Source organism: Lampetra fluviatilis, chromosome 22, assembly GCF_964198595.1.
Source record: "Lampetra fluviatilis chromosome 22, kcLamFluv1.1, whole genome shotgun sequence".
In the NCBI taxonomy this organism is placed as follows: Eukaryota; Metazoa; Chordata; class Hyperoartia; order Petromyzontiformes; family Petromyzontidae; genus Lampetra; species Lampetra fluviatilis.
The window spans coordinates 9,689,538-9,703,915 of record NC_136296.1 but is presented as its reverse complement, the minus strand read 5'-3'; the positions used below and the strand labels follow the sequence as shown (position 1 = coordinate 9,703,915).

The window sequence follows — 14,378 nt, the reverse complement described above, 5'->3', positions numbered from 1 at the left end:
CCGGCCATGGGCAACCTGACGTACGACTTCACCTTCCGGTGCTCTGCCATCGCCGTCGCCATCAACTCGGGCGTCTACAACCAGAGCGACATCGTCGCCAAGCTGTCGGCGTCGTCCGCGTCGGAGCACACCATCCTGAATGGCGAGCTGAGCGCCGCGGCGACGCTGTCGCGCAAGCGCGGCATCAAGCTATCGACGGTGCTCGCGCTCTCCCACCGTGCGGCGCAGGTTTCCCACAGCGGCGTCGCCGTGGTGAATAAGCGCGTCGGCGAGCTCACATCTGACACGGCGGTGAAGGTGGACATGCCGTACCTGCGCGTCGATTTCAAGCAGGCGGTGAATGCCAGCACGAGGCAGCGGCCACATGTGCGAGTGCGCCACGTGCTCTCCTACAAGGTGACGGCGCTCGAGCTGGAGGCGGACCTGAGTGGCAGGCTGGAGCACAATGGCACGGCGGAGGTGGCGTGGCTCAGCCTCTCGCTCGACTCGAACTTTGCCGGCGCGACGCAGTTCAAGCAGAGCTCATCGGCGAACGCCTTCTCCTGCAAGTTGGACAACATGGCCAACCTGTACGTGGACCAGCGCGGCGTGCGCTCAGCCCTGCGCAACGAGGCGCAGAGCAAGGCGTCGCATGCCTCGGGACTCGCGTGGGACGTCAGCGGCAAGCAGGAAGCTGATCTGGAGATGTCGCCGCTGCGGCTCTACGCCATCGCCAAGCACATGGGGCGCAACCAGCTGCGTGGCGCCGGCGCCTTCAGCACGCAGGGCACGCAGACCACCGAGGCGCGTCTCGAGTTCGTGCAGTGGGAACTCAAGGGCCTCGCCAAGGGCGAGGCAAGCCAGGGCAGCAGCCTGATGCCCAAGGCCGCCTCCAAGCAGTCCCTGAGCCTGGCCGTGAGCGCAGAGAAGCAGCAGCTGGCGTGGACGGGCGAGGCACAGCTGGGCAGCGTCGCGTACGCACACGAGGCAGCGCTCTCCAACGAGCGTGCACGCGCACGCTGCAGCTTCGACGCGTCACTGCAGGGCCACGCCGCCTTCCTCAAGGGTGTCATGCTGCCCGTGTACGGCCGCAGCCTGTGGGATGTGCTCAAGATGGACGTGACGACAAAGACCCGTGACGTGCAGGTGCTCCGGGCCGCCTCGTCGGTGGAGTACACCAAGAACCTCAACGGCTACGTGCTGGCGCTGCCTGTGATGTCTGAGGGCAACGGCTACAAGGTCAGCATCCCGGAGATTCGCCTGAGGGTGCCCGAGTTCGTAAAGCAGATACCGGCGGCCATCCAGGCCGTGCTGAGGGACGTGTTCGACAGTGTAGTCGCCGGACCGCCCATGTTCATCAACATCCCAGCGTTCCGCGTGCCATTCATCGAGATGTCCCTTGGGCCATACACGATCGACATCGACAACCTGGCGGCGCTGTTCGACTTCCCCGAGGAATTCACGGTGCCCACATTCCGCGTGCCCCTCTTTGACGTGTATGTGCCCGCGTACACGGTGCGCCTGTGGGACATCACCTTGCCCACTGTGTTCGTGACGCAGTCATTCCGAGTGCCATTCACTAGCATCGTGGTGCCACCGTACAGAGTTGACCTGCGCAACATCCAGGTGCCGAAGATGCTCCGAGTGCCCTCCTTCGCGTTCGAATTACCCGCGCTGCCCAGAATACCGATGCCCCAGCTGGACGTGACTCTCGAGTACGTGGCCATGGAGGACTACAAGGTGCCCTACTTTCAGCTCATCGTGCCCGCCTTCCGTGTGGAAATCCAGAGCTTCACGCTGCCCAAGGAGCTCAAAATCCCGGCATTCTCGTTCCTCGGCCTGGACTCCCCAAACTACGTGCTCAGGCTTGACGACGTGTTTTCGTACGTCGCCAACTTCGAGCTGCCGACCCTCACGCTGCCGGCCGTGAGCATGGAGGTGCCGGCCCTGCGGCTGGCACTGCCCACGGTGGTGACGCTGCCGGCGTTCGGCAGCCTCGTCGGCAGCGCCAAGGTGCAGTCGCCGGTCTACAACGTGACGTGTTCGTACAGCTCGTTCGCCGGAGAGGACCCCGACGCATTGCTCATCATCGACGCCACGGCCAGCTCCACGCTGCGCTTCCTGGAGTTCGACGTGGATGGTGAGGAGGAGGAGGAGCGGCGGTCGAGCGGCGGTGGATTTGAGCGGCACGCACCGCCGCACGTCCAGCACAAATCCCGTCGTCGCTTTCACACCGTATTGCAATCAAGCCAATGTGGAAATACGTAACAGGGTCAAGGCACAACCCCTGCAGTTGCTCGCTCATGCCACTGCTGGTGGAAGGGGCCTCCACTGGAGTGGTGTTTTTCAAAATAGTTATAGCACCGTGGACCACTCGGCAGAGTTAAACATTTCACCTGACCACCCAGCCACCCCCCACCCAGCACCCCTGGTGGCAAAACGCATTCACTTCTCTCTCTCAATACCAGGAATGCTAAATGATTCATCTTACCAGAACGTATTAAAAAAAAACATTTTAAACGCATCTACAGGTATAAGGTTTTTTTTAGGGCATTTAGATCTTAGGGTTAAGGTAGTTTAATCCGGATAGTTTACCTTTTTTAATATCACAAGTAAAAATATTAATTAACGTCTGAAACAAAAAGTATAATAAATGTTTCGATTTAAAGCTTTCGTGACTGCAGGGATTCATATTCTTGGTTCTTTCACGACGTTTCGGCCACAACGCAAGCAGCCGTCCTCAGGTGAAGAACAGGTCTGTCGGAAAGACAGCGTCTATAATAAATGTATTGTACCTTTGGTATATAAAAAATACGAATGGTCATTTCCCGCGCGCTCCGATTAGAATGGTTGGCTACGTACGATGCGGAAGAAGTTTCACCATACGTACGGTGTCGTAGTCAGTCGTAGTCAATCTGCCACTGGATGAAGGCCTCCCAACGAAGCAGCCACCATCGATCGTTGCGACATGCCCCCTGTCAGGGAGGCGTCGCTGATGCATCTTTCACAATGTATTTTTTTCTGCCGTTTGCAGTCAAGTCCAAGATCTCGCCCAAGGAGGACGGCAGTGAGATGAGAACTCAAGCGAGCCTCTCCCACCCCGAGCTCACCGTAGAGTTGCTGGAAGTCCTGACCTTTTCTGACAGCGAAACCAGGTTTGACGCCGCACGGTTTCTCCCGGCCGCACGTTGAAAGTGTAAAGGCTATATTCTTTGGGTGTTACGGTAAAGTCACGTAGATAAGTTCAAAGAAAATAACAAATAAACTCCTTTAAAAAAGTTTTTTTTTAACAACGGTTTTATCAACAACTTCGTTTAACTCGTGGTCGAGAAGTACCTCAATGGCGCCTGAGACACGCGGCGCTTGCTTTTTGTGCGAGCCGATTCCACAGTTTAGGGACCGCGGCGTTTTTGACCTACACACAAATATGTATAAATGATAAGGCGTCCATACTAAATATGAATTGCTTTACATTGATTAATTGATGCCGAGTTTGATACTGGCATGCATTGTCACCGGATCTGAGTACGCGTGCAAAATGTGGAATTGATTGGGCAACGAGAAGTGGACGAAATTTTTATTACAAGATTTGACCACGACAGAGGAATCAAGTTAAGTAAAACCGTTGAAAAACTACGACGTTTCTATCGCAACACAAGCGGTCGTCATCAGGAAAAGGGGGTTAGCTTCTAAAGGTTTGAAATGAGCGTAGCCCAAATTTCAGCAGCTAATGTAAGTGGTGGGTAGCAACCACGATGGTGGTTGGTTTTCCACCAATCAAAGGCCTGCCCGGTGAAAATTAGCATGTTAATGTAAGATGAGTGAGCGGCCTCCACGGCGCATGCGCTGAGTGAAGTCAAGTGTAAAGTAAAGACTGCCCGCTACAGCGCGGCCGTGCAGTGCGTTCGGAAATGTGTGCTGTGGTGTGGTTAATGGCCAACGGAATGAAATGCTTGCGGTTGACAAGATTGCTGTCGCCCACAACCGTGCGCTTATTCAGCCGAACGCAGACTAATTCACTAATTCACCCAGAAATCGCTCACATACTCCTTCACCCACCCGTCTGATCACTCACCCACCCACCCAATCATTCGCCCACCCATCTATTTAGTTACCCACTCACCCACCCATCTAAACACTCACCCAATCACTCACTCACTCACTCACCCACCCACCCATCGAATCACTCACCCACCCACTCACCAATTCACCCGCCAGTCTATTCACTCACCCACTCACCCGCCCACCCGTCTATAATCGCTCAAGCACCCACCCGTGCCGGGAATGGTTTGCGCTGAATGCAGTGAGATGTACGAGGCGACCATCGATGTGCTGAGTCCCTCTCTGACGGACGCGAGCATGCGCCTGAGCTACGGCAACGCGCGAGCGCGCATGTCCATGTCGTCGCCCTCGCTCGGCTTCCTGGGCTTCGTGGCCGAGAGGCAAAGCCCGCAGGTGCTGAGTGCGCAGGTGTACGCCCGTGACACGGTGAGCCCCCACCCCCTGCCTCGACACACCCACCAATTCATTCGCTCGGTCCGTGTGTCTGTCCGTCCATCTATCCACCCGTCTGTCTGTCCATCCGTCTGTCAGTCTGTCAGTCCATCCATCCGTCAATCCATATATCTGTCCATTCATCTGTCTGTCTGTCTGTTCGTCGGCCCATCTGTCTTATCAAGCTGCCCATCTGGGCGTCGCTAATTAAACACAATTCCGAGGACGCGCGTGTGTCAGAGAAGCGTTACGGAAACCGCGGACACGCGCAAATGACTGCTACCCTTCGTTTGCGATGGCGATCGCTGAGCGTCTGTGACGCGGCCGTTATTGTGCCGCCGCTGACGGTGATCGCCCCTCGTGCCGTGCGGCGGACAGGCGTCGCCGGAGTCGGACGTGCAGCTGGCGCTGCTGACGCTGTCACTGAACACCCCCGACATCCTGGGCGTGGAGTCGCACTGGAAGGGGGGCATGGCTCACGACGCCGCCTCCCTGGTGCGCCGCAGCGCACCCCGCGCCGCCCGCAGCCTCTACAGCATCGTCGACAAGTACGTCACCCGGGGAGTCGTCCGGAATACCCTCACACAGAACACCCCCCCCACCCGGAACACCCGCTCACCAGAACACTCCATGCAGAACACAAGGAACACATGAAACACTCCGTACGCAACGCACCGAGCACATGAAACACTCTGAATGCAAAACAAGGAACACCCAACAATTACCAGAACACCCTTCTGCAACATGCGAAGCATTGTGACAATGAATCGGTGCCATGGAAGAGGTGCGTCACTGCCAGTCCGCACCTCCCTTAGCGAAACGAGAACGCCCGCAGCTCGCTGCAACAGGAAGAGGCTGCAGGACCTGTGGATGGTAAACGGCGCGCCCAGCGCAGATGTGCTGTTCGTGATCGACCAGAGCAACAAGCTGCAGCAGGCCAAGGTCAAGGGGCTGCTGCAGGCAGTGGATGAAAGCTTCTCCGCGCAGGGCATCAAGGTAAGCAATGTAAATCGGCATAATTTCTCGCTTCCATTTCAAAAGCACTAAACTAAAACTATAAACAACTTGTTTTATTTTACCAGGTAAGGCTCACTGAGATATTAGCTTCTTTTCAGAAGCGACCTGGTCACAAATGATAGCTCAACAAAGTGGATTATGGTCACATAGAAATTTACAGTGGCCAAATAGTCTAAACACACGTTGATTCTAAATGTGGAGGGGAAAACCAGAGGATCCGGAGAAAAATCCACACGACCATGGGAAGAACACGCAAACTCCAAATATGCAGCAGGCGTCAGGGTCGGGATCGATCCCACGACCTCCTGCATACCGGGCGAGGTAGTTAACATCTCCTAGCCACCGCGGCGCCCCAAGAGCAGCGTGGCTTTCGGCCGAACGGGTACCGCCAGGTGGCAGCAGGCCTGCCCGCCCCGCCGCCCGATCCACCCGACTGCCACCGCGGAACCGCGCGTCGCCCACAATCCGTAGCCGGCGCATCGCCCCGAAGCTCCGCGGCGGGAAAACACGACGTCGCGTAACACCGCAACCCCCTTTCCCCCCTCCCCCGTGACCCCACCTCCCCCCACCCCTCCCCAACCCCGTCGCAGGACGCGCGCTACGGCCTGGTGACGTTCGGTGGCAGGGATAGCGACGGGCGACCCCAGGTGAACGCGGTGCGCGGCGAGGTGTGGACCTCCGCGACCAACATGAAGAGGGCCCTCAGCGGTATGGAGTTCACGGGGGCCAGCGGTACGCCGGCGTACGACGCGCTCGTGGCGGCCGCCGGATACGACTTCCAGCCCGAGGCGGCGCGCCTCGTGGTGCTCGTGGCCGAGTTCGACCAGGTCGGTGCACGTTGCGTGTGTGCACGTTGCGTGTGTGCTTGCGTGTGTACGTGTGCGCGCGTGGAACAGTAGTGTAGCGGTTAGCGTGCTGCGCTACGAACCCAGCGGGCCAGAGTTCGATTCCCGCTCACGGCCAACACCGGTGACGATTATCTGAACCGGTCTTGGGCCTCCCCTCGGTCGACTCAGCCACAAATGAGTACCTGGTGCGGTGTGTAAAGATCACCACTGGGGAGACAAAGGCGGCCGAGCGTGGCGATTGCCACCCTCTCCCTCGTGTGCCGTGCCGGCCTTCATAGGTGCTCGCTAACAGGACTTGCCCCAACAGTCTGTTAAGGCTATACGGGGGATCTTTGTCTTTGTGTGTGTGACCGGGTTTAATATTTTACTCGTGGTTGAGTGGTAATTGAATTGAACGTGGAGGGGTCACCAGCTGCTCGCACCGATGCTCTCAAAAAAATGTATTAAAACATGTAATGTATGACTCAAAAGAACATTCGTAATAACCAAGCAATTAATACAATTTCCTATAAACAACTGATTTTTTATTTTACGTGCCATGAAGAAGGGCCCATCGCCTATAATTTTCTTAATTTTCTTAATTTTCTTAATTTTTAGGCCAAGAGTGTTAAATGACGAACGCGACCGAGTTTCCCCATGAATTCTCTGCGCCATTTGTGCAGCAAAAATAAAACCGCGTCGCGGGAAAAATCCGGCGAAGGAGCGGTCGCCCTAACGAGCGCGTTGCGTGTGGGGGGGGACAGGTGGCATCCTTCCTGTCGTCCGTGGACCTGGCCAACGTCGACCACCTGCTCAAGAGCAACGGCGTCGTGCTGAGCGTGCTCAGCGACTACCGCGCGCTCCGCAAGTCCGGTGGCGCCAAGTCGGCGCTCGTGGGCCTGACCGGCGACGGGCAGCCAATCTCGGGCAAGGGCGGCCCGTGGGCGGGCGGCGATGACGAGGTGGTGCCGCTGCCGCGCGGCGACTACGTCAAGCTCGTCCGCTCCACCAACGGTAACGGGGCCACAGCGGCGCATGTAACGGGACCGCCCGGGTCGGGGGGGGGGAGGTTACCGCGTTGGTTGGGTGGTGGTGGTGGGGGAGCACTTGGGTTGTCGTAGGAATGAGCCGGCGGCCACTGGGATCCGACGTTCGAATGCAGGGTTCAGCCGCCACCTGTGCCGAAAGCGGAATTATCGCGTGACGCAGCGGTGGAAGTTTTCGCGCGAGAGTTCTCCTTCCCCGTGGCGCACGTGGGTCCGCGTGCGACCGTGCGGTGGGGAGCGGCGGCGCAGTGGTTGGCGCACCGCGGCCACGAAAGCCGGCGAAGCGAGCCACATCAATTCCCTGCTCGCGGCCAATGTCGGTGACGAATATACCCGCACCGGTCTGAGGTCACCTCGAACTTAAATGAGCAGCTGGTGTGGCGGGTAAACACCAGCACTGGGGCGACAAAGGCGGCCGGGCACCACACGCAACCTGTCCCGTCATGTGCCGTGCCAGCCTTAATAGGTGCTAGCTTGTGGCACTTGCCCCAACGGATTTGCTAAAACCGGTAACGGGGGGCGGGGGGGGGAAGAGCAGATCTGTATATTGAAAACTCATTTCTTTTCAACTGCATTTTGTGTTTAGTTTGTTGTCCTTCCCGCGCACCTCCGATTACCACGGACGGTGCGCGAAAGAAGTTCAACATACGTACATAGAAATACCATCATCACCACCATCAGCTCCGATTAGCACGGTCGGCTCGGTGCGGTGCGAAACAAGTTCAACATACTCACGTGTCATCCATGTGGCTTGCGTGCAGGAGCCGTGTTCAGCGTGGACGCACTGCGCACCGACGTGGACGCCGCGGCCGTGGGCCAGGCGATCGCCGGCTACGCGGGCCGCAACGTGGCGCAGCGCAAGGAGTGCTCATGCGTGCGCAACGAGCACGGCCGCGGCAAGGTGCAGTGCCGCTACGCGTCGTAAGCAAAGGAGGAAGCATTCCCCAACACCGCCGCTGCCACCGCCACCAACGCTGCCACCAACGCAACAACAGAGAGCGACGATGACATCCATCCATTGATAGGCACCTATCCGTTTCCGATAACGAAGAATGCAAAAAAATGAATCGCCGAAAATTTTTGCAAAGCGATTCCCTCGCGAATGAAATGCCGCACCGCACCTTTAGTTTATGGGTTTTCCCCCGGTCGCGAGCTGTTGCGGCCCGTCTTTTCGAGGTTAACCGAGTCTCGCTTCGTCCTAAAATGTTAAATTGTCAACGCGCGATGCCGCACACGCCCGATGAACGCCGACGATGTCACCCCCACCCCCCCCCCGCTTGGCGCAGAGAACGCCGTGGCTTTGTACGCAGCTCCGAGGGCGTCGAGGAAAAACAAAAAAATACGAAACGAAAACAGCCGCGTGTCTACATCGCGTGGGGAGCGTTCGACGATCGCCGGGTTGAACGCGGCGTGCAATCGCTGTACGAATTGAACGTGGAAATGCGTACCACCGTGGCCTCCGCCGAGAATTGCAATTGACGAGGCCCTTAAAGTTTGTATCGCGTGAGAGGTTTTTTTCTGGAGGTGCGAGAGATGTAACGGTGGCTTGAAACGTGTTTTGAAGGGCCTGTAAAGAGAGCACGAGGCGGCCCTAAGAGTGCATTCACAAGTTTTCGTGTGTTTGGAAAATGTAATTTTTTTTGGACCATTTTATATATTTTTAGGGCCTAATTCTTGATGGATGACGCGGTCTGTATTCCTAGAGGAGTGTGCGGGAAGTGTTTATGCAAATTATAACAACAACAAAAACTGCTGCTTTTAAATTGAAGAATAAAGACGTTTTTAAATAATTACCCGTAAAGGTGTACCTCGTTTAACACACATTTTTAAGACGCAAAAAAAACAAAATACATCTATTAGAAGCGACACAAACCTTTTACGTCATCAAAAAACAAAAACTCAACACATTTGTCAATGCCACCCTTGTTGTGCCATGAAGAAGGCCCATTGCCCGAAACGTCACCTGTTATAGACTTCATGTCCTTCTAAGGGCACACAGGGTTGTCATTGGCGAGCGTGTTGAGTTGTGATTGTTAATTGTGCGGCGTGCACCTCTGCCAACGCAGCAGCAGCAGCACAAACGTAATTTGCCTTTCTATGTAACCAGATCAGTAATCGAATTACATGTCAATTTAACCTTACAGGTAGTATTAAATAAAGCAAATCTTTGACGAGAAATTTGACGCAAACGACTGGCTCGTGGTTATTTTACGCGCAAGTTCGCGAGCCGGCCCCCGACTAGGCCTAACTTCGTACTGCTCACGGGTGTGACAATGTTCACGACGGCTACACACGAAACGGGTTCCACGCAACCCCCGCCACCCATACTGCACGAGGCGTTCAATCCGGAACGCTCTTCCTGGACATGAGCTTGGTTCTCAACGTCCATCTCGCCCTGTTTGTTCTCGCGGTCGTGCGGTTGGTGATCCACGATCGTAGAAACATATGGCACAGTAACTACGGATTGTTATAACGGATAGGCGTGCCTTGTGTTGTATTCTAGTGGTAGTGCCTTACGCCGATAACCCCCACTCCAAGCCAGCCTGGCGGGGTTACGGAAAATATTTGAGTGGCAAACTCGGCCCGCACCTTCAAATTACGCGGCGTTTCTCAAACTCCCTTCTGGTCGGGTCCTTCGGCGGTGCGGCTTTGATTACCAACTATCAGGTGTGTGAAGTGTGCCGCGGCTTGATGTGTTTTGCACGAGCGGGTCACCAGGATTGGCGAATACGAACAAACTGATGTGCGCGTTTAAACGCAACGCTCGAATTGGTACTGCCAAAATCAAGACAAACTTACGTGTCTCACATCAGAGGCAACCTAAAAATATGAGGTCATGGGGCAGCCCTGAAATTGCCTCCACTGGAGGGAGCTTTGGAGGGCATTTTGGTCTCCTCTTCCAAGCTGAACAGAAGAGGTGGGAAGTAGCCACACTTGATCCCACCACACAAGCGACCTACCGAGTGGTACACTCGGTTCACGACTAATAATAGTGGATATTTGAACCGGTTCTGGGGCCTCCCGTAGGTCGAATTAGCCTTTAACGAGTACCTGGTGCAGTGTGTGAAACATTACCCATTGGTCGAGACAAAGGCGGCCGGGCGTGGTGTTGGCCACCCTCTTGTGCCGTGCCGGCCTTCATAGACGCTCGCTAACAGCACTTGCCCCGTCAGTCTGTTGGAGGCTATACGGGGGGACCTTTGTCTTTGTTGTGTACCCAATAGCACTGCTGGGCGGACAACGATTGTAAACAAGTTCAGGATGTACGCGTTTGTGCGCGTGCAATTTGGGAAACCTTCAACCCACAGTCTACGATCGAGATTCAATTAGCTATCTATTCAATAGAGGTCGCTGATGCACCGTGCATATTTATGCACAACGCGTTATGCACGCCGAGGGTCATACCACTGAGTAAAAGCCGACTGGGTGGGGGGGGTCTTCAACAGAAAGCCTTGGCAGCTGGAGCGGAGAGCTGCATGGAAGAGAGTAGAGTGAGATGAGAGGGGAGAACGAGGGGGGAGAGTCGCATGGAATGGAGTAGAGTGAGATGAGAGGGGAGAGAGAGAGTGGCATGGAAGGGAGTAGAGTGAGATGAGAGGGGAGAGAGAGGTGGGAGAGTTGCATTGAAGGGAGTAGAGTGAGATGAGAGGGGAGAGAGAGGTGGGAGAGTCGCATGGAAGGGAGTAGAGTGAGATGAGAGGGGAGAGAAAGGTGGGAGAGTGGCATGGAAGAGAGTAGAGTGAGATGAGAGGGGAGAGAGAGGTGGGAGAGTGACATGGAAGAGAGAGTAGAGTGAGATGAGAGGGGAGAGAGAGGTGGGAGAGTCGCGTGGAAGGGAGTAGAGTGAGATGAGAGGAGAGGGGGGAGAGTCGCATGGAAGGGAGTAGAGTGAGATGAGAGGGGAGAGAGAGGTGGGAGAGTGCATGGAAGGGAGAGTAGAGTGAGATAAGAGAGGTGAGAGAGGTAGGAGAGTGCATGGAAGGGAGAGTAGAGTGAGATGAGAGGAGAGAGAGAGGGGGGAGAGTCGCATGGAAGGGAGTAGAGTGAGATGAGAGGGGAGAGAGAGGTGGGAGAGTGCATGGAAGGGAGAGTAGAGTGAGATAAGAGAGGTGAGAGAGGTACGAAAGTTGCATGGAAGGGAGTAGAGTGAGATGAGAGGGGAGAGATGGGGGGGGGGATAGTCGAATGGAAGGGAGTAGAGTGAGATGAGAGGGGAGAGAGAGGTGGGAGAGTAGAGTGAGATGAGAAGAGAGAGGTAGGAGAGTGCGTGGAAAGGAGAGTGAGATGAGAGGAAAGAGAGAGGTAGGAGAGTGCGGGGAAGGGAGTAGAGTGAAATGAGAGGGGAGAGAGAGGTATGAGAGTGCGGGGAAGGGAGTAGAGTGAGATGAGAGGGGAGAGAGAGGTAGGGGAGTGCGTGGTAGGGAGCAGAGTGAGCGAGAGGAGAGACGTAACCAGGGGCGAGATCATAACGGATCTTGAAGACAGTGTGTGCCATCTCAAAGTTCATCTGGGAGACAGAGGGAGGGATTGGGGTACTAAATTCAATTATCGATAATGTTTGGCGACGAACTATCAAGTAGCTCCTCTTGTGGAATTACAACGTATAATACTATTTACGTGTTTTTGGTCTACACGTGCAATAAGATGCACGCATCGTGATTCTCTCAGAACCAAGATTAATTGACGAGTTGATGCATCGGTCAACCCATTCCGAGGAGACCGGTCGGAGTCTCGGTGATTTCTAAATGCAATTGTTAGCCACGACGGACATCATCATTGGCGAGCGTGCAGATACAAAGCAAATGCACACCCACTTCAGGTGTGATATTGTACGAGTGCGATGTGAATTGGAAACACATGTTCTGTTAATAAAGATATATTAATAATAGTACGAGTGTTTTTAATCAGCCAGCTGTGTTGCCATCAGGATTGGAACCTGTGTGACAAGGCCTTAATTATAATATTGGGGGGGACACATTCCCCCTAATATTCAAATATGCTCAAAATGTCCCCCCCCCCCCCCAATATATTGCAATAAAATAGATTTCTGTTTATATGATTGTGGTTATGGTTGTACTTTATTCATCCCTAATCTCTGCCATTACATACAATGAAACAAGAAAAGGTAAAAAAGAATAAACAGAGCAATGTAATACTATTAGACATTGTAAAAATAAAAAAGTCCATCCTCTGTGTTAGTGAATTTTTTCAATATTTTAGGCAGGAAATTCGTTTTCAAATTTACATTTTTTTCTGGGGGGGGGGATCCCCAGATTCTCTGGAAGATTTGGTCCCCCCAATGTTGACTCCATGGCTACGGCCTTGCTGTGTGAAGCGGCAAGCCCCCTCCACTCCACCCCCACCCCCCCATGAATGTTTAACCCACTTCAAGCCGTGGTTGCCACGCATTCAATGCAGCCCTCAGTTGTTAACATATGGACACGTTTGCATGCAAGGCGTGGAACAGCAATCATGCCTGACCGAATTATGTCTTGACCCAATAATGCCTTGACCAAATTATACCTGACCCAATTATGCTCCCATCCATTTATTCCTTGACCCAATAATGCCTCGACCAAATTATGCCAGACCAAATTTAGCTCCCACCCATTTATGCCCTGACCCCTTTCATGTCAGCATAGCGATTGCATTTGCAAATGAGAAAACAGCGCGCGATCGACAACGGTTGAGACTCGTGATGGGAACCAACATTGTGACGATGCTTCCATCCCTTGATTAAAATTAATTATCGTGCTCATGACACGTGCGTCCGCGTGCGGTGCGGAACGTTCACGGTGCACGCGACGTGACGTGCGAATTCTCGGCTCGTGCTTTCGCCAAGTGCAGCAAACTAAAGCGCGCAGACGAAACAACATACCGAGACGATGGGAAAGCTACGGTACGTGTGTATGTTGAACTTCTTTCGCACCGCACGCAGCCAACCGTGCCCATCGGAGGTGCGCGCGGGGGAGGGGAAGGACAACAAACTGAACTGACGAAAAAGTTCCGTTTAGTTTTTGTGATGACCCATAACGCTGTACATTAGGCGAAACATTGTATCCATCGTCTTGGGTTGCATCGACTGAGCTCACTAACGACAAAAGATCCCCCGTGTAGCCTTGGCAGACTGTTGGGGCAAGCTGCTGTTCGCGAGCACCTATTAAGGCCACGAGGGGGTTGCGCGGGGGGGGGTGCCGCTAATCGCTGCGCCACCGCTCCGCGGCTGAGCTCACGCGCCCACGAGGTGACGGGGCCGTCACCACGGCGCCTGGTGCCAGGCTAGGTGCACCGTGAGGCCACGTGAAGTTGTCGAAGCAAGGCTGTAATGACACATCCCCCCCAATATTCAAATATGCTCAAAATGACCCCCCCCCCCCCAATATATTGCTATAAATAGATTTATGTTTATATGATTGTGGTTATGGTTGTACTTTATTAATCCCTAATCTCTGCCATTACATACAATGAAACAAGAAAAGGTAAAAAAGAAAAAAACAGAGCAATGTAATACAATACACTATTAGACATTATTGTAAAAAAGTCCATCCTCTGTGTTAGTGAATTTTAAATATTTTAGGCAGGAAATTAGTTGATAATTGTTTTTTTACCCTTCTATCTGGTCTATGCAAACATGACTCCTTGTAAAAAAAAGGTGTTAGTTTTGTTGCCAGATAGAAGGGTAAAAAAAAACAATTATCATATTTTTTATTGGCAAATGAGGTTCCAATGGAGGAAATTCGTTTTCAAATTTCGATTTTTTTCTGACCCCCTGGAAGATTTGGTCCCCCCACCAATGTTGACTCCATAGCTACGGCCTTGTGTCGAAGGCTCTATGGCAGGTCAGGGGACAAGCCCAGGTTGCACGTGGGTTGACTGACTGGGTAGACTGGCTCCCCGCAGCGCCAGCTGGCTGCGTTTTTAGTTTTTACCCGCCAGGCGCTTCGCTCGTTGTTGTGAGCGTCGCTCCTGCGCCCTCCGCTGTTGCTGGAGGGCGACTGCCTCCAAGTGCCCAGTA

The 14,378-nt window shown here is 54.1% G+C and overlaps 1 protein-coding gene across 1 annotated transcript; it reads left to right on the top strand.

Annotated features, from left to right (window-relative positions):
• Positions 1–5,313: 5,313 nt before the first annotated feature.
• On the top strand, positions 5,314–10,436 carry LOC144938624 (uncharacterized). The gene is made up of 4 exons (XM_078866610.1): positions 5,314–5,469; positions 6,081–6,317; positions 7,082–7,331; positions 8,125–10,436. Exons 1-4 carry the CDS (start codon positions 5,344–5,346, stop codon positions 8,286–8,288), a joined length of 777 nt encoding a protein of 258 aa, XP_078722736.1. The 5' UTR covers positions 5,314–5,343; the 3' UTR covers positions 8,289–10,436.
• Positions 10,437–14,378: the final 3,942 nt, after the last annotated feature.

Coding starts and splice junctions, on each gene's coding strand:
- LOC144938624 (XM_078866610.1), top strand. CDS start 5,344: ATGGTAAACGGCGCGCCCAGCGCAGATGTGCTGTTCGTGATCGACCAG. Junction 6,318..7,081: donor TCGTGGCCGAGTTCGACCAG/GTCGGTGCACGT, acceptor GGGGGGGGACAG/GTGGCATCCTTCCTGTCGTC. Junction 7,332..8,124: donor GCTCGTCCGCTCCACCAACG/GTAACGGGGCCA, acceptor GCTTGCGTGCAG/GAGCCGTGTTCAGCGTGGAC.